This window comes from Salminus brasiliensis, chromosome 6 (genome assembly GCF_030463535.1).
Source record: "Salminus brasiliensis chromosome 6, fSalBra1.hap2, whole genome shotgun sequence".
Taxonomy (NCBI): Eukaryota; Metazoa; Chordata; class Actinopteri; order Characiformes; family Bryconidae; genus Salminus; species Salminus brasiliensis.
Genome location: NC_132883.1, coordinates 1687420 through 1714072, shown reverse-complemented (window position 1 = coordinate 1714072; position 26653 = coordinate 1687420). Strand labels below are relative to the sequence as shown.

General features: G+C 41.9%; 1 protein-coding gene across 2 annotated transcripts; it reads right to left on the bottom strand.

Annotated features, from left to right (window-relative positions):
- Positions 1-368: 368 nt before the first annotated feature.
- sh3gl1b (SH3-domain GRB2-like 1b) lies at positions 369-26653 on the bottom strand. Of its 2 annotated transcripts, XM_072681293.1 has the most exons (9): positions 26585-26653; positions 23088-23160; positions 22632-22775; positions 21025-21158; positions 17840-17998; positions 14323-14426; positions 13352-13485; positions 11766-11813; positions 369-6019 (listed from the first exon to the last, which is right to left on the bottom strand). In XM_072681293.1, the coding sequence occupies exons 1-9, from the start codon at positions 26651-26653 to the stop codon at positions 5823-5825; spliced, it is 1062 nt and encodes a 353-aa protein (XP_072537394.1). In that variant the 3' UTR covers positions 369-5822. The 2 variants fall into 2 exon arrangements, with proteins under 2 accessions (XP_072537394.1, XP_072537393.1); XM_072681292.1 differs by lacking the exon at positions 11766-11813.

The window sequence follows — 26653 nt, the reverse complement described above, 5'->3', positions numbered from 1 at the left end:
GTGTGGTGGCCTAACGCTTATAACTGGTACACTGCATGTCCAAAAGTATCCAGACACCCCTTGCCACGAAGGAAATCTGCTAATTTAAGGTGGTTCAAACCCAGACTGAAGACCCTCCTCTTCTGAGAGGACTAAGTGTGCAGAGTGTAGAGTATGTAGAGGACTGTGTCTCCAGACTGACTTCTGTATTTGGTAGAGTCTAAGATTAGAGGACCTTCTGGATTCTAGCCGATATAAACTAGCTAAGGGTCTTTACTTTCTGAGTAACAGTGAAGCTCTTTTTAAGTCGCTCTGGAGACGAGCATCCTTAAATGTAAACCGCTTCACCCTTTCAGTCAGACGGTCACGGACTAGACTGGACAGAAGGACACTTTAATAAATTTATTTACTTAAAAGATGGGGGAGAAAAGCAAGTACAAACATTCAGGATAGTACAGGATAATTAAGAATAACAGCATACTGTGGTTAGTTTCTTTTCCTTCAACATAAACCAGTAATTCATAAACTAAAACATACATTAGCAAGCTACTGGATAGAGCTAACATGCAAATAATTAATTATTAAAAAACAAAAAAAGAGAAAGTACGTTTTATGTATAGATATAAAAATAATATAATACTAAAGAAGACTGCCAGAATGATTTCTGCCTATTAAATGATTCTGGCACTCTGCTGGATTAGACACAAGTAACCCTTCTTCTTTTTTTAACTGTAGTGTCGCTGCGAAGGCACATCTGTACACATGCTCGTACGTCTGTACACAGCTCATGCCGAAGCGAGAAACCGACCGAGCCCTTTGTACAACTTCAGAAATGAAACTTGTTAATTTGGTGTAGATTTTTTAAATATAGGATATTTCGGATCCTCTCTGACCAGTTCAATGGGCACCTGACGGGTCGAGTAGACATGCGAGCGCGTCCACATCTGGACAGAAGAACAGCTGTAAATATAAAAAAAATCATGAACATGTACAGGGCAGGTGTTGGACTATACAACAGGACTGAGGTCTGCGGTCAGTTCACAACTGGAGAGGAACAGGACGTACAGATAGGAAGGAAGGTGTGTGTGTGAGAGTGTGTGTGTGTGTGTGTGTGAAGAACGGTACAGCTTTTTAAGACAAACTGAATAGCATCCTCAGTCCTACAGAACAGTAATAAACTTGAGGATCACAATGCAGTCAGATCACCCCCCCCCCACACACACACACACACACCTCCTCTTTTACAGCTTAACTGGTAATAACCCAGTCCATGCTTCAGCAGTGAGAAGGTCGAGCACCATCACTACACATCCTTCACGCTATTCCACAAAGCAGGATTTCCTCACTTAGCCAAATGTAGGTTATTTCGCTCTCATCTATAATGACATGCTTTTATTAGTGAATGTTCCTCAAACGTCTACCTACACAAGACGTCACCACTGTTAACCAATCAGAACAGCTTCTGTCCCATTTCTCCTCATCATACCACAAACATGGGAGGTGGACATGAATGGGTTTAGTGATGCAGCTAACTGAGAGGTTCTGCTTTGTGGGAATAGCTCTTAGTGCAGTGTGCAGGTGGCACGGGGGGGGGGTGACTGTTCCCTGTCTACTTACGGATGGATGTGTGTGTGTGTGTGTGTGTGTGTGTGTGTGTGTGTGTGTGTGAGGGACGAGGAAGCAGCGGGACACTGCCAGCAGTATCGGCTGCAGAGACGACAGAAAAGCAGGCCGCAGTGAGGGAAGGCCTGTGGACAGGCCTCAGATCAGTCCTGGTTCCTTAGGGCTGTTTCCTCTAAAACCAACAGAACTAAAGGCAACGGAAGGAGTGCACAGACTGGGGAGTGTTACTCATTATTAAGGGGTCCGTACATGAACATGTGAGAGGGTGGCGTAGTGTTTCAGCGTAGTGTTTCAGCGTGGCGTCGTCGTGAAATCAAATCCTAGGAAATCGCAGTAAACTAAAAAACTAAAAAAGTCTCTCTTTCGGTCGCAGTACCCCAAATTATTCAGCCTCCACACAAAATCCCTTAACGCAGGCCAGGGGTGAGGACCGCTCAGTCCCTGTAAATGAGGACCACTCATCCGCACAGTTCAGTGTTTTCTGGCTAACTGAGCTATCACGGCTCTCAGGTTTAAAAATGTGGTGGTGTAGCTGCTGTAGCTTCTACAGAACCAGCCTTACAGAACCAGACTTATAGAACCATTCAGCCTGACGAAAAACCCACAAAATTCATAATTTAGACAATTTCATACAACAGGACTGTAGGATCTCATACAGCAAATATTAACGAGTGCCTGTAAATGTTCTTTATGTCAATACTGAGCTCAAATATTATGTTTTGTTTATTTTCTAAGTAAATGAATTTAACAAATCCTCACAGTTTAAAGCACAATTACTGTTATATTGAAATATATATATGACAAAAATCTGGCATGTCCAAAGGTTCTCAAACTTTTTACATTGATTTAAATTGTGAATAATTACAATAAATGAAATTCAATAAATAAACAATAATCGTGTCTGAATGTGTGCAGAAAAACGTCATATATAATTTTGTTTCCTGTTTGTTTATTTATTTTAAGAATATAAACCTAATGTCATTTAAACAGGGGTGCACCAACTCTGACTATAGAATTTGACTTTATACATCTACAGTACTTTTACAGTAACCTGTTTTTGTAAGTAAAGTTTGTGGTATATAATAGTTAATTGTGTGAATATTAATAACGCTAAATGTAGGTATCGTGATATACACTGAGGAGGCGGAGCTACAGTCTCTCATCAGGGTGAATATTAATAACGCTCTAAATGTAGGTATTGTGATATACACTGAGGAGGCGGAGCTACAGTCTCTCATTAGGGTGAATATTAATAACTCTAAATGTAGGTATTGTGATATACACTGAGGAGGCGGAGCTACAGTCTCTCATTAGGGTGAATATTAATAACGCTCTAAATGTAGGTATTGTGATCTACACTGAGGAGGCGGAGCTACAGTCTCTCATTAGGGTGAATATTAATAACGCTCTAAATGTAGGTATTGTGATATACACTGAGGAGGCGGAGCTACAGTCTCTCATCAGGGTGAATATTAATAACGCTCTAAATGTAGGTATTGTGATATACACTGAGGAGGCGGAGCTACAGTCTCTCATTAGGGTGAATATTAATAACGCTCTAAATGCAGGTATTGTGATATACACTGAGGAGGCGGAGCTTCAGTCTCTCATTAGGGTGAATATTAATAACGCTCTAAATGTAGGTATTGTGATATACACTGAGGAGGCGGAGCTTCAGTCTCTCATTAGGGTGAATATTAATAACGCTCTAAATGTAGGTATTGTGATATACACTGAGGAGGCGGGGCTACAGTCTCTCATTAGGGTGAATGGGATGTTTCTCTGAGTTCTGTAAAGCTTGTCAAACTGAGTAACAGCAGCTATGAATGAAGGTATGAGGCGCTTCAGGGCCTCTGATGAGCTGCTTTAGGCCGAATAGGGAAACACTGAAGAGTGCAGGGTTATGGTCCTCAAGGCCACTGTAGTCCCTCCAGTTATTCTAAAGCTTGGGGACTAAGGTGCAAATAAACATGTTATACATCACCGTGTAAAAACTAAGGCAAAACAAAAAGCACTTCAAGTGGGGCGGTCGGGTCGGGTCGGGTCGGGTGTAAAGTGGGAGTTAAAAAGTGTGAAGGACTGAAGCTTCGGAATTGATGTGTGGCTCAGGAACGCTACAGACTGAGTGACTGTATCCACAGCCCACAGTGCTGTGTAAACATACAAAACACAGTTATGCAGCTACGGCCCCTATCCAAAAACAGGTCCATATCACAGCCTGACCAGCAGGGGGCAGTCAGGGGACCAGCTCAGTCCAACTGGCACTTTTATTTCTTCATTATTAAACTGCTCTGTATTAAAGTGTAATGTTGGAGGAGTCTCCACCAGAGTTTCCCTCTAAGCGGCCCAGTTTCCGTTCCTGACTGGGATACCAGCTCTTAAAGATACACTAAGCAACAACTTTGTGGGTTGTTTACAAGCGATCCTGTTTGCCACTTTGACTGGACACATGACTGGTCAGGACACAAGAATGCCACAACACCACATTGAAATAAAGACATTTCCCAGCAAACAGGATGCTACAGCCCTTCACTTCTGAGCCCGGTGCAACCCCTTACCCTTACCGCTTTCTCACAATCGCAGTCATTCTGCCAAGACATGTTCGGTGTCCAAGGTTTGATAAACTGGACCAGACAAACTGAAAATACACCAGTTATACCTGTTAACCTAATGAAACATGTACCTGCGTTCCAGTTACTGCTGATATTCACAGCGTGCTCAATATACGTTTCTGAGCATGCTGAGGAAATTGTGGATATCAGCAGTAATTGCAACTGGTAGCTTCTAATAGGTCAGTCATCAACATATAATATCCTCATATTGACCACGCCTACTCCAGAGCTGGCTTTATTAGTTTTGACCTGGAGCAGTCTGGAGAAGTCTGCGCCACCTGAAAAGCTCAAATACAGCAAATCCACCAGTGTTGAATCAACACTCACAGTGTTACGTTTAAGACTATGTGTCGATTTAACCTCTCACAGTGTTAGAATTCAACACTGACAGTGTTGGTCTGGTGCTAAAAGTATTGGTACAACACTTGTGGTGTTAGTTTGACACTCATGGTGTTTAAATATCTCTGAAATTGTTGATTTTACACTGAAAGTATTGGTTTAACACTCATGGTATTTAAATATCACACTGCAATTGTTGATTTTACACTCAAAATATTGGTTTAACACTCATGGTGTTCATATTTAACAACAAATTGGTGATTTTACACTCAAAAGTATTGGTTTAATACTCATGGTGTTTAAATATCACACTGAAATTGTTGATTTTACACTCAAAATATTGGTTTAACACTCATGGTGTTCATATTTAACAACAAATTGTTGATTTTACACTCAAAAGTGTTGATGCACCTGTCATGGTGTTTAAATTGAACACACATAATGCATAAAATTTGATGTGTAGCTGCATTAGCCTCGTAGCGCCAGTGTACAGATGGCATGTTACCTGCTCTTGTCTTTTCTGATAAGCCTGATCTGATACTGACTGCTGTAAAAGGCTGTTCTTAACTGAAGCTCTTACTCAAACGCTCTCCTTCCCCACATTACATTTACACACCAATCATGCAACACAGGTCAGAGAACGCAGAGTTAGAGGAGTCATACCCAAGAACTCTCAGTGGAGGAATGAAGGAATCGAACCCCAGTCTGCAGCAGGGAAGGTCTGCTCTACACCACCCCTCTGAACCCCAATGCTGATATTCCATCACTAACTTCAGGACCCGAACACGTCTTGGCTTACGGACTACGTTTGGGATCGGGAGTGGGCAGACGCCAACAATCAAACTACGATGCAATGGATGGAACTGTTTACAAATAGGCTACTGTAGGAGGGGGTCATCTCACCTGTCCATTATGTTAAGGTAACCTGTGGTTTATAAGGGTGTCATAAGTCGCTTTGTGTTAGTCTACGTCTAAGCCTACAAGGTTCCATTCGTCCATTAGTCCGTCCGTCTGTCCGTCCGTCAGTGTCTCGGTCAAGCAAAGTCAGTCGTTCCTTTTCTCTTCTGGAATGTGAGAAGTCACAATCTTCCAAAGTCCCTTCCTTGAGAAGGTCGAGGGGTCAAAGTGCCAGAGTACAGGTGCATCAGCCATGGCTGGAACGTGGACGAAGGCGATGCTCCTCCTCTTCCTCTTCTTCTTCTTCTCCCTCTCTCCTTCCTCTGCTCTCTCCCTCCGTCCTGCGTGATCGGCGGTCGTGTGTTTCTGATTTTAGTGCGGCAGCGGGACGATTACCTCCACGTAGTTGAGCGGGAAGAATCCTGATTGGCCGTGCAGCATTCCCTCGTACCAGTTCTCGTCAATCTGATTGGTCAGGGTGATGACATCTCCCTCCCTGAAGCCCAGCTCGCCCTCGTTCTCGGGCTCGAAGTCGTACAGAGCCTTGCAGCATGGCTGCTCCGCCGGAGCTGCGGGGGAAGCGGGAGAAAGAGGAGGGAGGAATGAGATGTTTATGAAGGCACAGGTGTACAAAACATTCCCTGAAGGACCTTTAAACCTCGAAACGGCTCTTTACACCCAAAGTGGTTCTTCTACGGCATCTCTCAAAGAACCTGGAGAATCAGGAGGGCTGTTCACTTCAGTTCAACCCTGGGCCAGGAGCACCCCTGCACTTCACATTTAATAATACTCTCATATTTACACTCTTTTACATCAAGAAGAGAATATATCATCATCATCATCATCTTCATCATCATCTGCTTTAAGCTATAGTGCACAAGCCAGCTGGAATTCACTACAGGAAACACTAAAGCTTAACACTTTTATTTATTATTATTTTTTTTACTTTATTTGCTGTATTTTATTAATGTATTTTTGGTTTATTTATTATTATTTCAGATTTTTATACATTTAATATTATTATTTAATTATTTCAGCTTCATTTTTTTTGACATTTTCTTTTAATTTTATTATTTGTTTGGTTATTATTTGTTTTGTTTGGTATAAAATCTCTGTTTGGATTATTTATTAATTAAATTAAGTAAAAATAGTTTTATCATTGTGTCTTTATGGTTTATTCATTTCTATTTGTTTATTTTTTTTTAATTTTTAACATTTAGTTTCTCTTACAAAATAAATCTTAATTAGTTATATTTCCTTTTTTAATTACTCTAATTCTTTGATTTTATTTTTGTTTATGTTATTATTTATTTATTTGCACCTCTGTTTTTTTGTTAGTTTTTTACCTCTGTTGATTTTTATTTAAGTGGATTAAATATTATATGATTTTTTTTTTTATGAAGGTCACCCTTAATGTACTTCCGAGTAAAAATAAAGGTTGGTATGAATGAAATAAAATTGCAATTATAAACAAGAAGAGAAATAAAAAAGTTATTCCAAATTTAAGGAATAAATAATTCTAAAAAGAAGTGTTTCTAATCTGAATTTAGATAATAAAAAGTTTGCATTCCTGATTTTCTCAGAGATGCTATTCCAGAGTTTCAGAGCTTCATTAGAAAAGGATCCTCCACTAACTGAGCTGTAAGGGAGTCACGTTTAGATATTCCAGATTTGAATCAACTGAATCAGGTGTGTTTAAGCAGGGAAACGCTAAACTGTGCAGAACAGGGTTACTCCTGGACCAGAACCTGACGCCACTCCTGGACCAGAACCTGACGCCACTCCTGTAACAGCGTGAGATTATAACACAGATGAACCCACGGCTACAATAGGACCGGCAGAAATCCCTCCTTCTCTGGATCCACCAGCTGAAACAGTAACAGCACGTTACCACAGCAGACAAACGTGAGCCGGGGAACAGTACGAGAACTCCCTTCTCTTCTACATTAGAAGATGGTTTGGGCCACACTGAGCTCTTCGGCAGCAGATGGCCTTCAGCTAGAGTGGCTTCTGACTGAGGCCTTGCTTGTGGAGCGAGTGGCGTTCAATCTAAGTGCTTCACAGTCCCAATCCTGAGAAACCTCTACACTGATTTAGATCATATGAACATTACAGAGCATTATAGAGCGCCCCCTACGCTTCCTGTAGTGTATTACAGTCTGTCAGAATGAGCGCGTGGATCATATGAACATTATAGAGCATTATAGAGCGCCCCCTACGCTTCCTGTAGTGTATTACAGTCTGTCAGAATGAGCGCGTGGATCATATGAACATTATAGAGCATTATAGAGCGCCCCCTACGCTTCCTGTAGTGTATTACAGTCTGTCAGAATGAGCGTGTGGATCATATGAACATTATAGAGCATTATAGAGTGCCCCCTACGCTTCATGTAGTGTATTTCAGTTTGTCAGAATGAGCGTGTGCATCATATGATCATTATAGAGCATTATAGAGCGCCCCCTACGCTTCCTGTAGTGTATTACAGTCTGTCAGAATGAGCGCGTGGATCATATGAACATTATAGAGCATTATAGAGCGCCCCCTACGCTTCCTGTAGTGTATTACAGTCTGTCAGAATGAGCGTGTGGATCATATGAACATTATAGAGCGCCCCCTACGCTTCCTGTAGTGTATTACAGTCTGTCAGAATGAGTGCGTGGATCATATGAACATTATAGAGTATTATAGAGCGCCCCCTACGCTTCATGTAGTGTATTACAGTTTGTCAGAATGAGCGTGTGGATCATATGAACATTATAGAGCATTATAGAGCGCCCCCTACGCTTCCTGTAGTGTATTACAGTCTGTCAGAATGAGCGTGTGGATCATATGAACATTATAGAGCATTATAGAGCGCCCCCTACGCTTCATGTAGTGTATTACAGTCTGTCAGAATGAGCGTGTGGATCATATGAACATTATAGAGCATTATAGAGCGCCCCCTACGCTTCCTGTAGTGTATTACAGTCTGTCAGAATGAGCGTGTGGATCATATGATCATTATAGAGCATTATAGAGCGCCCCCTACGCTTCCTGTAGTGTTTTACAGTCTGTCAGAATGAGCGTGTGGATCATATGAACATTATAGAGCATTATAGAGCGCCCCCTACAGGAACAGGGTTGGACACAATTGGACAGTGTGTAGTGCAGGGATTTCCCAGGACGGGGACTGAAGCTCTGCTCTAGGCTAATTCTGTGTGTCCTGCTTTTCTAGGAAACGAGCATCTCCTGCATCTTTGTTAATCTGGACTTTTCAGGATTTCTGCACGTCTGATAAACAAACACGAGTGCACAGTTAGCGACTGTGGTGCAAACCAGAAAGCACAGTGTGTGTTAGTCCGACGGCCCAGTCTCAAACCCACTGCAGCCACCCGGAGTTAGTACGGAGCCGGAGGGTTTCACACTGCGTTAGTTTGGACAGAACGCTCAGCATTGCAGCCAATTCAGACTGCAACGGCCAGTGTGTGAGAGGCCTAGTGTGGGGGTCCATTCTTGTGGGGGGGACGGGGACTCACACAGTGACACACACAGTGCTCACACACAAACACACACACACACACACACACACACACACTCTCTTTCTTTCTTTCCTTCCCTTCCTCATCCTCCTTTCTCGGCCCTATCTACCCATCAGGTTTGGGCAATTTGACAATATTAGGCGGTGGGAGTGCCGATGGTTTTGACCAATGATGTTGTTGACCGATGATTTCTGAGAGAGGCTGAACCTTTGCAGCTGAACTACATAAGCAGGTTTAAAGAGGTTAAGCATAAGTGTGCAGATCGAAAGATGCTGTTCAGGAACACAATCGCAAAATTAACTAGGAAATAATGTAGTTAAGGGTCAAATTGCAATTATCTGTAAATAATCTGCAAATAATTTGTAAATAATATTGTTTTTCTCAGAGTTTTTTGTACTTCTATTATTAATATTCTGTATTTTATGGTAATGTGCCTTTGCTGCTGTGACACTGTGAATTTCCCCACTGTGGGACTACTAAAGGCTTATCTTCTCTAATTCATACTGCCAGTAGGCTCTGCATGGAGTTACACAGCACCACCGTGTGGCCACTTCAGAAAATGCAGGTTTTACAAGCCTATAGATTAAATAATCTGACATAAAACTGGACTTTTTAACCTTATTGGTTTTAATAAACATGACTATCATGACTCACCACCTAAACAAAAGTCTAGTTTTCTTGCATTTTCCGTTTTAATGTGACGACTTCTGCCGCCTCTATTGAAATATCCTTTGATTCTGGATGACATCACCGTGCACCAGCAGGTAGGGCACAATAATATTAACCAATCCTGTTTTTTCTCCCCCTCCCACCAACCCCACCTATCATGGAAAAAAACTAAATGCTTAGATAGTTCAGAGACCCTCCCTAAATACAGCTCCCTACATGATCAGTTTCTCTGGTTTTACTATTTACAGGCAATGTGTTTAGAAAATGTTTATATTTATGTTACATAAGAAAATATATTTGCGTTGTATTTCATAACCTATGAGCAACATTTCCCCTAAATTCCAAATAAAAATAAAAAATTTGAAGAATTAAAAATTTAGAGAATTTATTTATTTATTTGCAGAAATGAGAACTGCTCAAAAACAGCTGCTCAAATAATGCAAAGAAATAATGATAATAATTATAAAGTAAAGAAGTTACTATTCAGATTTAATCACAGTACTAATATCTGAACTCTGAGAGCATTCAGAAATCATTATGGTGAAATAACCTCGGCGGCCAATCACAGCTCTCATGTCTTGGCCGGCTCTCCACTAGTCTTTCACATTGCTGTTTTGTGACTTTATGCCGTTCGTAGTCTGCAGATTCAGCTAATTCAGCTCTGTTTGATGAAATTCCTGGAATAAAACGTCTGAGATGCAAATTTAAGAAAAAAAATTAAGTATTAAGATTTTTTCCAGAGCTGTATGTCATGGAAGAAAAGTGAGCTATGGTTTCCAATTCACATTGACTTTAATAAGCGTCTAAATTGATCTGAAATTGAAAATAAAATGATAATAATAAAATATCCCCAACCCTAATGTCTGTGTAGCAAAGGCCAACACCATACTGTAGGTCCTGGCCAGATTATGTGCTATGTACTGCAGAAATCTGCCTCGAGAGCACGGATGGTTTGGATTGAGAAATAAATAAATGGATAAATTAGAATCTGTGCAGCGAAATGCAGCCGCTCCCATCCGTACAATTATACTAAGATTTCATTTATTATCCCATACAAATCAGTCATAACTATTACAGACATCCTGTCGTAAAATGACCTCACCTTCCAGTGTAGAACCGAGCCCGTCCCAACAGTACTAAAGGTTAAACAGCATGAAGATAAGATAGTTTGGCTTAATAGAACACCAGCCTGATATGTAATCTCTGCTCACATTATATTCTTCCACTGGAGCTATGAGACTAATGTAGCAAACAAGTACTGGAAGCTTATACCATTGGTCCCATCATCCCTGGTCCTGGAGAACCCCCTGCACTGCACATTTTAGCGGTTTCCTGCTCTACACACGACCTTCATCTCAGGAAGGGCTTGTTAATGAGCTGACTGGCCGGATCAGGAGTGTTGAAAGCTGCTTAAACACTAAACTAAGCAGGGCAGGAGGTCCTCCAGGACCAGGGTTGGGGACCACAGGCTTCTCCTACCAATTATTATGGTGCTAGCTAATGCCAAAACCAACAGTCCTACAGTATCACAAACCATATGAGCAGGTCTATGGTCAACTCTGAGAGAGGCCAATTGTATCTGCTATCAGTCCTGTTGATGCTCCACGGACTGTAACAGGGGGAGAACGGCGTCGCCGTCATTCCCACTCCGGGCCGGAGCACTGCTGCTGCTACTGCACTATATGGAGGTTTGGTGGTGGAGCTGCAGGAGGAGAACCTCTCTCCAGAACTGCTGCTGTGTAACGCTGCAGAACCCATAGAGTCATATTAGTGTAAAATCCTGTAGTATTACTCCACCGCCTCAGCCCACATGCTGCTCCACCTCTCAGCTTGTCCAAAAATGCACGTGTACATAGTGTCCTTTAGTGGTGGCATAATGCTGCTTTTAGTTGCGTCAAGCTCGATGCTCAATCGGACTGATATTTGGGGAATTTTGGAGGGGTGGGCACCTCTGGGATTGGTGGAAAAATAGTGTAAAACTGATTTTTGCAGAATAATCGCTTTAATAATGAGCTGATCTGAATGCACACAGCCTCGATTCACTGCTGCTGCGTCCCTGTCATTCACACCACACACACACACTCTCACAATACACACACGTTTACACACAAATGGCCTCGGACTCACTCAATCTGGGTTTCCGCGGTGACTTGCCAAGCTTGAGGTACTGAGGTTCTGATGATGATGAGGTCATAGGAGGAAAACACAGAAGAGGTCACGCAGTGAAGAGAGCCAGCAGCTGACAGCTGCCCTTATGGCCTGATTTCTCTCTCTCTCTCTCTCTCTCACTTTCTCTCTCTCTCTCTCTCCGTCTCTCTCTCTCTCTCACTTTCTCTCTCTCTCTCTCTCCGTCTCTCTCTCTCTCTCTCTCTCTCACTTTCTCTCTCTCTCTCTCTCACACATTAACACACACACACAGCCAGGCGGCGTTATCACACCCTGCCACCGACCCACAACCACACATACAAAGCACATTGTGTTTCCCTCTCTCTCTCTCTCTCTCTCTCTCATTGCCTTTTACGAGGGAGAAATGAGGGCACAATGGGTTCGAGGGGTTTTTCCTCGGTGGAGAACTGAAACACCCTCAGCTCTGCTCCACTCTGATGCTGGTGTAATTTTAAATACTTAATAATAATGAATAATTAATTACAATAAACCAATAAAAAACGCTATGAATCCCTTATGTCATGTTTACAAAGTATTTAGCACCAGTGCCGACCTTCCAAAATCAATACTCTTTTAATTAGATCTGAGTGACCAGCTGGATCATTACTGGACAATGATGGTCCATTGAGGTCAGCTCATGGCATCAGTGAATAGTTACGGCGTAGGGTAGAATGTATGGCTGTAAAAGTTAAGGGAACTCTGAGAGCTTTGGGCTGGAGGTCGTGCAGATTCTGCTTCGAGCAAGAAGGCCAAAGCCCCCTCTGATATGTGGAGCTGGGTCTGGGAGCTGGGGACCTTAAATCAGGAGGGGCTTCAGACGTGTCCAGTACGGTCCTCTTATCAATAAAAGAAACAATCAAAGCTAGACAGACAGACCGATAGAAAGATCTATACATAGACACTATATGGACAAAAGTATTGGGACACCTGCTCATTCATGGTTTCTTCTGAAATCAAGAGTATTAAAAAGAGTTGATCCTGCTTCTGTTGGAGTGACCATCTCTACAGTCCAGAGAAGAAGGCTTTCCACTAGATTGTGGAGGAGGAGCATTGCTGTGAGGATTTGATTGATTGCAAATTCAGCAGGAGCGTTACTGAGGTCAGGATGTTGAATGATGAGCACCACCCCACCTCATCACCCCTAACTCCCCAACCACCATCATTCCAGAGAACACAGTTCCTCCACAGCTCCTCAGTGCTGTGGGGCTTTATTCCCCTCTAGCCCGCGCCTGGCATTAGGCTGCATGGTGCCAATAAGTACTCCTGCATTCATTAGAAGGGGTGTCCACAAACATTTGGACATATAGTGTAGCAGAAATAGAACAGCTGACAGGCAGAATGATGGAAAGAGGGATGGAACAAAATGATAGGATGATCAATAGAACAACAGACGGACCGAACAATCAATAGACTGTCTGATCAGTCTAATCGATTGATAGACAGACAGACCACTCAACAGACCATCTGATCTATTACCAGCATTGTACTGATACCGGGGACCGTGGGCTAATCCATTGCAGTCTGCACATGTGCGTGTAGGCAGTTACCTGAGTTACGGGTGGGCGGGGCTGCAGAAGGTGCGAAACCACCATTGGAGTGATCGTTTGTTTCTCCGAAGTCAAAAACAGGCTTGGGTTTAGGGATGTACTCTTTCCGTGGACGAGACTGGGCCTCGCTGATCCTAATCACGGCCATGCGTGGAAAAGACATCAGGTTAATAAGCATCTTCATGTCTTCATTACAAATGTCTTAATGAATGTATACACTGATCAGCCATAACATTAAAACCACTGTGACGCGAATACCAATAGCACCAATGATGTCATGATCTGCTATAATCAGGCAGAGAGTAAACAGACAGTTCTTGAAGGTGCTGATGGTGCTGAAGCAGGAAAAATAGGGCCGAGACACGAACTGAACCGTTATGTTCGGTTGGTACTGAGGTTCTTGGTATGCAGTGGTCAGTACTGGTGAACAGGGCTCACTGATGCTCATGGAGGACCCACCTAACCCACCAACTTACAGGACTTACTGTAGGATCTACTGCTGACGGCCCGATGCCAGATACCACAGGACACCTTCAGAGGTCTTTTGGAGGCTAGGCTATGATGGGTCAGAGCTGTTTTGGAGGCACAAGGGGGGGCAGACTTAATATTGGGGATAGTTTTAACGTTACGGCTGACCGCTGTGTATAGAGCACATGTGTTTTGTGTTTGTTATGAGGATCTGTAAAAAATCGTTATGCTAATTAGCAACCACAACCTACTGTTATTGAACTACACAACGATTCCAATGATATTTACACTTATTGGTAATAAATTATTAATTTAATATTTTCTTGCTGCTTTATGAAAACAGTTATCTGTACAAGGTTCAGTCTTATAGTGATATCTAACTATCCCGCTTAACCGCGGGGAAATCAGCTGCACAACCTCTCATGGCTAACTACTTTATTTGTATTAGACAACAGAAGAACACACACACACCTACACACACACACACACACACACACACACACCTGTCTTTAAGCTTGTCGGAGAGCTCTTCAAGGATCATGACAGCCTGTCTGTGATACTGCAGCTGAGACTCCACCAGTGACGACAGCTGGCTCACCTGCTCTATCTGCAAAGAGAGGAGTGATGGGTCAGCAACACACACATGCATGAGAACCTACACTGTATGTCCAAATGTTTGTGGACGTCATTCAGCATTCTTTTAAGTTGCACCCATTGCTGACACAGATGTGCGGAGGTGGGGTGGTGATCGTCCGACCAATCCAATCCTGATCTCGCGAAAGCTCTTGTGGCTGAATGCGATCAAACAAACCCTCACAGCAATGTTTCATCCAAAGCTTTCTTCCCTGGACAGTAGAGATAGTAGAGTTACTCCAACAAAAGCAGGAGAAACTCTTTTTAATACCCTTGATTTCAGGAGAATGGATCAGCAGGCGTCCCAATACTTTTGTCCATATCATGTATATGTAACTACACATATTTTCTAGGGCTCATACTTTTTTTTGTTCTTTCAACTTATAAAAAATTTAAAAAATTATAAAAAAAAGTTGAAAAAAATATTGTGATTATTTTACATAAGCAATACTCCATGCCTTTTTTTGGCCAAGTAGCCCAGAATGTCCAGTAAGCCAGCTAATATAATCGGGCGATACGTATAACCTGTGCTTTTATTAGCGAAAAATATAATCATATCAGTCAATTAATCCCTACAGTGGAAAAGTGTAATTCACTTTTACTCCCCTGCTGTAAATACAAACCACACTTTGAGAGCCCCTTCATGGACAGCTGAACACATGCATTTCTGGACAAGCTGAGAGAAGCTCCAGAAGCTTGATCTGAAGGTGGCGCAGCATGTGGGCTGAGGTGGTAGAGTAATACTACAGGGTTTTACACTAATATGACTCTATGGGTTCTGCAGTGTTACACAGCAGCAGTTCTGGAGAGAGGTTCTCCTCCTGCAGCTCCACCACCAAACCTCCATATAGTGCAGTAGCAGCAGCAGCGCTCCGGTCTGGAGTGGGAATGATGGAGACGCCGTTCTCCCCCTGTTACAGTCCGTGGAGCGTCAGTATGATCCTGAAGCTGCTGGTTTGAGGTAGAAGCGATCCAGGACGATGCTCTAACTAAGAATACTGAAGTGCTGAACGTAGTCCACAGTGCTTCTGTTGTCACATTTGGTTGTTTGGTCGCTTCTAATTGGTCTAATTCATCTACAGGCAGTTTACAAGCTCTCAGTAATCAGGTGTAATGGTTATACTTTTAAACCTGCTGTAGGGAATGAAGGCTGTATCTAAAACTGCAGCTTTAAACTGTGATTCTGACATAAAACTATGAATCTTTCAGCCCTATAACCCTTACCCTCTGCTCTTCCTACATAACCCAGTGCTCTTATATCACCACCATTAACTATCTACATCATGCTTATTATATTATGATTATGATCAGAGCAATTTAGATGGTTTGGTCATTTTTATCAATAATTTATTAATAGTTCTGATCAGAGGAGGACGGGTCGGGCCCCCCTTGTGAGTCTTGGTTCCTCCCAAGGTTTCTTCCTCCAGCTCTGAGGGAGGTTTTCCTGCACTGTCTCTGTTGGCTGCTCACTGGGGGTCTTTGATCCTTCATGTCTTCTTACGTTACTTCTTTTATTCTGTCTTTTATTAATTACCAATTATGTAAAGCTGCTTTGTGGCGACAACATTTGTAAAAAGCTGTATAAATAAACCTGACTTGACTCTTTTCTTGCTTGACCTGTCCTGCCCCCCCCCTCCTTCTCACTTGTTGCATTCACACACACTTTCTCCTCCCTCACCTTCACACTACGCTGTAGCAGTTAATGAAGAACTTCCTCTCTAAAGCCTAAAAGAGCACACACTGGCCATGCTCGCTCTTGTGTGCTCCTGATATCAGACAGCTGAGCAGGTCAGGCAGTCAGTCTACGCTGGGGTAATACAGACTATGATCCACTAGGTGGCACTGCGAGCTCTCCAGGGGGGCAGCAGACGTGAGCAACGGAAAGAAAAAAACAAAAAAAGCTCCAGGATCTTCTTACAGTGTGTGAATAATCTCTGCTGCAGCTTTAGAGGAGGGGCTGTGCTGGGGCTATCCCACACTAATGAAAGCAGGCAGGTTGGAAAACATACAAGCTGGAGCCAAATAATATAAACCGGCTGCCAGTAGGGTGGCACAGTCACTGAGCTGAAATGCCAACAAGAGAAAACTGAGTTTTAAGATCAACAACAAGAAAAGCATTACGGGGTAAATGAGCTATACCGTACAGAAGAGGACGGCAGGGGCGTTTTAGGCCCCTTACCATTTGATTTGACCCATGGTGCCAAGATATGATCATAAGGCCTTAATTATCTATATATATTTATTATTTCTTCAGACTGTGGTACGAATCTGCGCTGTATTTCACTTCAGTGTTTAGTTGCTTAGTTGAATTTAAAGGTAACACACACACACACATACACACACACTTGTTACATCTGCAGGCTAATAGGTTAAGCACTGGCGCAATTGAAATCAGGGGTGTCGGAGGGGGGGGTGAGGGTCCCTTTGAGGGTCCCTCTGAGGGTCGCTCTGACTTTTTTTGATTTATGCAAGATAATTTTGGGTGCAGAATGATTATATACCATCCGAAAATAAAATGATCTCACACAATATCTGATACGCACACCCCCCACCGCCCTATTTAAAAAATATTTTGCTGAAATATTTAGAGTATTAAGCAAAGAATTTATAAAATATGCTATGAATTTCAATTACATAAAAAAAAATATCTGCAAAGAAATCATGTATATTTTTGTTGTCAGGCAAAAACTTTGTATCATTTGTTGACATTACATGAATATCAGTTGTTTTTTACACTGTTTAAAAAAATGTACAATGAATGGACCAATAGAAATGCTCCAAAATGAATATATAAATCTAAATAAAATTTCTTTGAAAGCTAGAGTGTTTTCCAGTGCTTTGAGAGTGTTTTCCATCTACCGTAAAGCTGCTATTTTAGAGATATAAGATATTCTGAATATGCATTAAAATACACATGATGTCATCACTCTTGATATGGATTGTTATTGTTTTACTGCTGACATTTAAAAAAACACTGAATTTCATTTTGGTCATTTTCTTCATGTGAAATTCTCCCAAAGCAAAACTAAATCTAAGAATTGATATAAAGATGTTATATGATATGGATTTAACTGTACTGTTGGTGTGGCACAACATATAACACCTCTACCTGCAGTGAGCTACCACACCATGTGGGAGACTGGGGTTCGATCCCAATCTGGGTGACTATACTGCGCTACACCAATTAGAGTCCTTGGGCAAGACTCCTAACACTACATTGACCCACCTCTGTAATATGAGTAACCCTGGAAGTGGTTCTGGGTAAGTGTCAGCTAAATGCTGTAAATGTAAACTGTGGATACTGTAATGTGCAGCGGAATGGGAAATAAAAATAACAGCAGATACAGTGATGTCAATTCAGCCTCAGTTATCAGAGTAAGTCCTTACGTCAGTCTCCAGCAGGTTGTACATGCTGATCTCCGCCACCTCTTTAGATTCGTGGAATTTCTCCAGTGCCTGCTTCACCTCCTCGTCTGGAATCTTTCCCTGGCGCTTCTTCTTATAGTCGTAATCCAGCCGACGACCTTCTAGCTTCTTCAGGTGATGCTGGGAGAGGGAGAGAGAACAGTCATATGAATCACAACAACTCTTACTAATGACGCAGATCTCACGGGAGCCGGACTAGTGTGAGTAAATGTAGAAACTGAGTAAACGAAGGAATTATAATCCAGTATGAATCTGAAGTGTGTGTATTTTTAATAGTGTATTAGTAATTACAATTTGGTCATTCCAGTATGAATCTGCCGAGTGTAGTTTTTACTGTCTAAGATTACCAACTGTGAAGTGATTATAATCCAGTATGAATCTGCAGTGTGTAGTTTTTGCTGTCTGACATTAATAACTGTGAAGTGATTATAATCCAGTATGAATCTGAAGTGTGTAGTTTTTGCTGTCTGACATTAATAACTGTGAAGTGATTATAATCCAGTATGAATCTGCAGTGTGTAGTTTTTACTGTCTAAGATTACCAACTGTGAAGTGATTATAATCCAGTATGAATCTGAAGTGTGTGTATTTGTAATAGTGTATTAGTAATAACAATTTGGTGATTCCAGTTTGAATCTGAACTGTGTGTAGGTTTTACAGTCTGACATTAATAACTGTGAAATGATTATAAGCCAGTATGAATCTGACATGTGTGTAGGTTTTAGAGTCTGACAGGAATAACTGTGAAGTGAGCCGGATTAGTTTGAGTAAATGCAGAAACAGGGTAAATAAAGTGATTATAATCCAGTATGAATCTGCAGTCTGTGTATTTTTACAGTGTGTTAGTAATTACAATTTGGTGAATCCAGTATGAATCTGCTGAGTGTGTAGTTTTTGCAGTCTAATACTACTAACTGTGGAGTAATTATAATCCAGTATGAATCAGCAGTGTGTGTATTTTTAATAGTGTGTTAGTAATAACAATTTGGTCATTCCAGTATGAATCTGCAGTGTGTGTATTTGTAATAGTGTATTAGTAATTACAATTTGGTGAATCCATTATGAATCTGCTGTGTAGTTTTTGCAGTCTAATACTACTAACTGTGAAGTTATTTTAATCCAGTATGAATCTGCTGTGTGTTGAGGTTTTACAGACTGGTAAGAATAACCGTGCAGTGATTATAATCCAGTATGAATCTGGAGTGTGTGTATTTTTAATAGTGTGTTAGTAATAGCAATTAGGTGATTCTAGTATGAATCTGGAGTGTGAAGTGTACTCACTCTGACAGTAAGAACTGTGAACCGATTATAATCCAGTATGAATCTGCAGTATTTGTAGTTTACACAGTCTGACAGTATGATTATAATCCAGTATGAACTGTATAGTTTTCTGTACACTATAGATCTCGTGGGATGTTGTGGAGTGAATGGTCTGCTATAACTGTCTGAACCCGTAGCTCAGCCAATAACAGCGGCCCTGTTCGAATTCAACAGAGCCTGCTAATCGACCTGGCTTTCCAGTGTGCTGTTACTGTCACTGAACGTGTCCTGTGGGGTTAATGCTAACGTCAACCTCTGGGCTCTGGGACATTCTGAGGTCATCTGGGGTACTTTGCTGAAACTACACACATATTGTGACCCCACGTAATTGGCCAATCACATCACACACACTATATGTTACACAACTCGACAAGGCAAACTAATTCAGATCGTAAAGTGCTTTAGTTTTACCGTCTTATCCAGGCTTGAAGAGCTCGTTTTCAGTTACATGCTTTGGGTGTATTGAGAGCTAGGCCAGAATAAAAGCCTGCTCTGGCTGAGTGTCCTCGGGGACGGGCTTGGGAGGTATAGATTACCTGTGAGCTTCGCAGGGGAAGGAGTGTGTTTGCACTTTAATTATCTGCTGCAACAGTTCAATCAATATGAACCTATTTTACTCCTACAGATGGCAGTAGCTAAAAATGGCCTGTACCTATTGTAGACCTGGGATAGCTTCTACAGCTGGCGTGCTGTTTGCTACACACTGGCCAAATGCAATTATTTTAGAATGAGTTGAGATGAATACCGTGAGCTGGCAGGCTTCGAGTGTACCAATCAGAGTCTCCAAATGAAAGACCTGAAGGTGCTTCGTATACACACAGTATCAGTATCGGCAATAGAGAGGAGTGATACCCTGAAGCTCTCTGATGCCCTTTTTGACATTTTTTTTAACTTTATTATGAAACCAAATGTTTAAACAACCAGTAAAATCTAGTCATAAATATCTTCCAAATCTTTTTTTTTTTTTTTTTGGTTGAGTTGAGTTTCAGCAGCTTGTTTAAAGGAAACACTGAAGTTTAGTAGCTCTTTACACAGAGACATGAACTAGAGCTGGACAATATGACAATATTTTATCGTATCGTGATAACAATAAGCTTTACTAATCATATGGAGGATATTATTACTGCTTAATAAACACTGATCAGCTGCAGGTTTCATTACTAACAGTGTAATTAGACTGAAGGGTTCATTAGATGAAGAGCAGCAGATGTTGAGTATAAAGGATCTGAATAGTAGATTATAAGAATCTGATACTGATGTTTTTAGTCTGTGATTAGCTACAAATATCGTGATAAAAAGTCTTTAAATATCGTGATATAATATTTTTTTACCATATCGCCCAGCCCTAATGTAAACCTGAACGTGAAATCGTGTTTTTTCGCGGCTCAAAAATGTGAATTTAAACACCTTTTTTTTTCATAGCTCTGAAACCTCAACTAGTAAATCGTAAAGCACCAAAATGGCGACTTTACAGGAGAAGGCAAAAACCTTTGTGACTTTCAATAGAAGTCAATGGAAAAATAATTTCTTCGGAGTCATTTCGGAGCATTTCTACTGGTCACAAAAATGCTGAAAACTCAAAATGGACAAAAATGGAGATACATGTTTTTAATTGGATAGGAGCAAAATGCTGTTGTTTCAAGCTTATTAGATCTTATTTATAAATCTATAAAACGTGGAACACTATAAATATCAGGACTCATAGCCGCCAATGGAGTATTGGTATCGGAAAGGAAAAAATGCTATCGGTGCGTCTCTAGTGTCTAGGGGTTCTGTTCAGCAGCTGGCGCACACTTCATTCTGTGCTTATGTCCAGTTCGGGTTACCTGTATCTCTCTCAGGTCCTTGTCACACAGGCCTTGCAGGGGATCGATGAAGTTCTGCTTGACGTCGATGTCTAGAGAGTCCTTCACCTCAGCAAGCCTCTTCATACTCTCGCCGACGTCAATCAGAGCAGACCCTGAAACAAACAGACGGAGCTTCAGTCCCAGCAGCTCCTACACACCACAACAATCAAGCAGAAATGAACCAAACCTGAGGAACATACCAACCACACTCCCTGATCCAACACACACCCACACTCCCGATATGTGGGCATCTCGCCCCCTCACAGTAAGTTGGCACATTCTCAGCCACAGAAGACACACATGGTGCTGCTGGATGTGTGTAACGTCAGTTAGCTTCATTCAGATGGACTCTTAGGTCTTAAGTACCATCCATCTTTGTTACAGAGGTCAAGACTTCATTTGTGATACGCTGCAGTTCAGCACAGGTTCAGTCAGCTCAGATAAACAAAGGTTCTCCAGCAGACCTCGAAAATCATAAGTAAAGAGCACATCTGCCACTCATTTATATATTTCTATTCACCATCTGGAACCATTTATAAGACTGATGAGATTGATACTGTATGGAAACTGTTAATTTATTAAATTATTAAAATTATTATAAAGTTTTTCTTCCCATCTCGTAAAAATAATTATACAAGCTGCCTAATTTAGCCTATAGACCCATTTCTGCTTGGTTTGCTTGGTGTCTGGATCTACTTTTACCAGATTCAGGTGCAAAAGGTGCACCTATCTGTCACTGCAGTGTGTACAGCAAAATGTGTCTTTCGCTTTTGACCCATCTGTGTTTGTGAACACACACACACACACACACACACACACACACACACTAGTGAACTAGGGGCATTGAGCACACACATCCCCCTCCAGAGCAGTGGGCAGCCAACTCCAGTGTCCGGGGAGCAGAGAGGGTGAAGAATGGCCTTGCTCTAGGGCCCAACGGTGGCAGCTTGTCAAGCCCAGGTATCAAACCCACAACCCTGTCATCAACATCCCAGAGTTAAAATGCGTCTCCAGTGTGATCAGATGATCCAATTTTATTGTCCTGCATAAAGAGACACTATGGACAGTTTACAGGGTGCAACAACAGATGGTTGGATTTGCACACCTGTACAGATGTTCTCTCTCTTTCTGTAAATATTCAGGTCATCTGTAACTTTCTATATATAATATTTTTCAACTAAATCTGTTTCACATCTCTCAGCTTCTTCAGCTCTTTATTACCTTTAGTACTTTTTACCTTTTTAATTTATCCCCTACCCTATTTATTGATTGATTCTGATTCTGATTCCTACATTCCTGTAACGGCTCTATCAGAAAATGCGAAGGACTAAACCACAGAGACTAAACGACAGGGTTTAGAATCCGATCCACAGAATCCGATCACAGGAAACGCATTTCGTTTACACTTGTTCTGACTGCAGACGAGATCCGTCTCTGATCAGATCTGAGTGTGGTTTGAGTGATCTGACCGTGATCCGATCACAGTGCGTCTTTGGGGGTCCGATCAAAAACCCTTGTTGATGCCAGGTGTGAACAGGCCCTTACACTCAGACAGAAATGAGGTCCAGTGTAAAATGTAAACCTACCAAAGTTGGTCTCTTCCCCAAGGTCTCGGCCGTATTTGGCCATGCACTCCCCCAGTAGCCCCTCCACCTGTGGGTAGCCTGGACTCTTCACCTGCCCGCGGATCTTTGACATGGTGTTCAGCATGGACAGCTTGGCACGGGATGCTAACACACACACACACACACACACACAAAGAAACAGTGTAAATGTAAACCTGCACCAGCTTTACAGGACTTCTTATTATTTTATAAATTCATTTCAATTTTTTTTCTCCCCAATTTAGATCGCCAATTAATTACCCAACCCGTACCTAACCCCGCTCCCCCATCACACGTAACACCCCTGATACTAGTGAGGGCAAGACCAACACATTCCCCCGCCGACACGTGCGAAGCCAGCCACACCTCTAGCGACGTGGAGGGAAGTGGCGTATACCCGGCTCCGGTGCACAGGCTAGCAGACGCCAGTGATCTTACCTGGGTTGGGCTGCAGGTATTCGGACGTTTTGGAAATGACCTCTACCACGGCTTTACTTGTCACGTCCACTTTCTGCAGAAACACACACACACATTGGCCCAGCCTAATTAGTCAAATGTATAATTAGATATTAACAAAACAAAAACGCACCTCCTAAATATACTCCTCAAAATCCCATCAGTGACTATGACCAATCTAAATCTCAGTTTAGCCATAAATAACACTATCTGTCCACATATTTGTGGACACCCATTCTTAATGAATGCATTCAGCTGCTTGAAGCTGCACCCATTGCTGACACAGATGCACACACACAGCTTGTCTATTCCCTGTAGTAGAGAAGTACTGCCAATAGAATAGGACTCTCTGGAGCAGATTAACACTGATGAGCCTATTGGCTCCATGCTGCCTACGAATGCCAAGCGTGAGCTAGAGGTGGGTATAAAGCCTCCCAGCATTGAGAAGCTGTGGAGCAGTGGAAGAACTGTATGGATGATGATGGTGGTGGTGCTCCATCCCGTACTTTTGATGGGAAAATTGGGGATGATGGTGACGGGGTGGTGATTTTGGAACATCCGGACCTCACTGATGCTCTTATTGCTGAATGCAATCAGTGAAATCCCCACAGCAATGTTCCTGCTCCAAATTCTAGTAGAAAGTCTTCTTCCCTGGACAGTAGAGACAGTCACTCCAACAGAAGCAGCATCAGCTCTTTTAACACCCTTGATTTCAGAAGAAGCAGTGAATGAGCAGGTGTCCCAATACTTTTGTCAATAGACTGTATCATGATAATACTGGACTGTGTAGCCTCCAGTGATGCCCACCCTGAATAACAGATTGTATTCTCATCACTTATAATCTCCTGAATGCGGTGAAGTGCTGGTGCTGTGAGAAAACCTCCTACGTCCATGTTTTATTTAGTTATTTATTTAGCCTCCTCGTCTGCGGGCGTTTCGCAGCTCCGGGAGCTGAAAACGTGTCAACACGCATTAAAGTTTCATGACAATTGGGCCAAAACAGCCAAGTAAACAGTTCAGGCCTACGTCTCTACTAACTCACCAGCTTGTTTATTTATTTATTTATTTATTTATATATTTATATATTCGATCCTGACAGATTAGCTCGTTTACAGCCGGTCAACAAACCAGCACAACAACTGGACTCATGATATATGACCAGAATGCAAAAACCTGTCTGGGTTTAAACCGTACACACTGTGTGTGTGAAGAGCATGGGGTGGTGTGTGCATGCCGGCCGTGGCAGCTGTTCTGAGTTGCTGTAACAGGTGTGTTACAGCACCACCAGCCCAGCAAAGCGAAATTTACGCTTACTGGCTCGTGTACACACACACACACACACACACACACACACCGACAGGTTAAGTGCAGCTGACATTTAACAGGGGGGTGTTTGTTACAGTGGCAGTAGTAGGTCAGCTACTGCAGGACCTGCTAGCATTAGATTAGGTGAAAAGGCTGCAAAGCAAATTTCACACACATTAGTATGCATTAATATGCTTTATTAATATATTAATAATACCTACATTATGGTGGGAGAGGACCAGCGTTCTTCATTAGAAACAGGTCAATGAAAAAAGCTTGCGGTGGAAAGTTTAGCTTTTTTACACCACTGCACTAAATTGGCAAAAGTATTTGGACACTTAGACATTACACAACAGGAGCTTTTGTGACATCCCATCCTGCTGCTCTGCCTTCTAACAAAATTAAAACTCCAAATTATTTAAATTAACCCCAAAATGAACCATTCCTAGGCATTATTTGAGCGTGGGTGCATGTAGTACATAAGCCTCATTGACAGAAGTTTCCATGAAACTGAGAGTAAGAGGGCCATATTGTCAATGTCACCAGGTAACCAACACAATCTGAGGACAGCGTCGGGTACCCAGCTGTGGGGCATCGGCTAGCAGACACCCATGCCGCACACTGCGGTGATGTGGGCAAAGAGAGAGAGACAGAGAGAGAGACAGAGAGGGGCATCTACCCACATAGAGAGAGCAATTGTGGCCAGTTGTGCTCTCTCTGGCTCTGACTGCTGATGGCAGGCAATTCTCAGAATCAGAATCAGAAATACTTTATTGATCCCAGGAGGGAACTTGCAGTTGTTACAGTTGCAACCATTTGTGTAAGAATAAACACTCTATAAATGAAACACTATAAAATAAACACTAAAATACATTACAAACATTATATAAAATAATAAATATATATATCTATAAATAAACACTACAAAAATAACTAAACTAAACACCCTTTAAACTAAACACCCTATACATAAACACCCAATTAAAAAAACTCTATATAAAAGAAACACTCTATAAATACACACTAGAATAAACACTATAAATACACACGCTATAAAATAAACATTATATCAAATAAACACTCTATAAAATAAACACTGTAAAATAAATACTATATCAAATAAACACCCTTTAAACTAAACCCCCTTATAAAATAAACAACCTATAAAATAAACTCCCAACAAAATAAACCATCTACAAAATAAACCCCCTATAAAATAAACACCCTTCAAACTAAACCCCCTATAAAATAAACACCCAACAAAATAAACCCTCTACAAAATAAACACCCTTTAAAATCCCCCCCTATAAAATAAATGTAAAACGAACAGAGAAAAAAATCGAATTATGTTCATGTATATAAATCATAGTGGCATAGTGGTAATAACTGTGATAATGAATACAGGAAATTATTGCACACATAATAAATTGGATTACAGTACTATTATTATTGCCCATATAAACAGTTACTGAGGTCTATCTACAATCACTGGACCCCCAGTGGTCTAGAGTTAGCATCCTGCTAATTGGTGGGGTATTAGTTTCCATCACTTCTTAGCTACATTAGCCTTAAAGCTCCAGTGTTGAACTAAATCACCAAACCTCCGACACCAAACACGGCCCGGCTGACCGGCTTCATTCCAAGTGTGAAATTGTGCGAAAGGAATCGGACCCCAGATCAGCTCACTCACTCAGCCCCTCGACAAGCAGCCCCCCCGCCACTGTGTTCTGGCTAATGTGTGTTCAGGGCTGCAGTCAGATTAGAGTCCTGGAATCACTTAATGTGGTTACAGCTCACAGCTCCACCGAGGAGAAGTTGTTGACTGTAGAAAACACAGCTTCACGTCCAACATCTGGATCTGCTGGAATTTTACAGTGGAGTGGAATGTGTCCATCCCGGTTGTGCAACAGGGATGAAAAACATCAGGCTGGGTTCAGAATAAGGAAGGGAGTGTCGGCACATATTTAGTAGGGAACCGTCTCAGATCCTGGTGCTCCACCATCTAACGATACGACCCCCGGACATCACAACCCTCTCAATCTAGAAACTCTTCAGAAACACAGCCAAGGTATCTGAGCATGGCTGTGTTTGCAGCAGAAACCCCACCCCTCCCACCCACTTTATTGCCATTGGCTGCAGCCAGATGGATGGTTTTGATAAAGTAGTTTTCTTACCCTCTCCAGGTCTTTAAATTCTTCATCAAGCTTCGTTCCCTCAGCTCCACCGACCTTCTCACTCACCAT

Coding starts and splice junctions, on each gene's coding strand:
- sh3gl1b (XM_072681293.1), bottom strand. CDS start 26,653: ATGGTGAGTGAGAAGGTCGGTGGAGCTGAGGGAACGAAGCTTGATGAA. Junction 23,161..26,584: donor AATTTAAAGACCTGGAGAGG/GTAAGAAAACTA, acceptor GTGTTTCTGCAG/AAAGTGGACGTGACAAGTAA. Junction 13,486..14,322: donor TCCGACAAGCTTAAAGACAG/GTGTGTGTGTGT, acceptor GGCCGTGATTAG/GATCAGCGAGGCCCAGTCTC.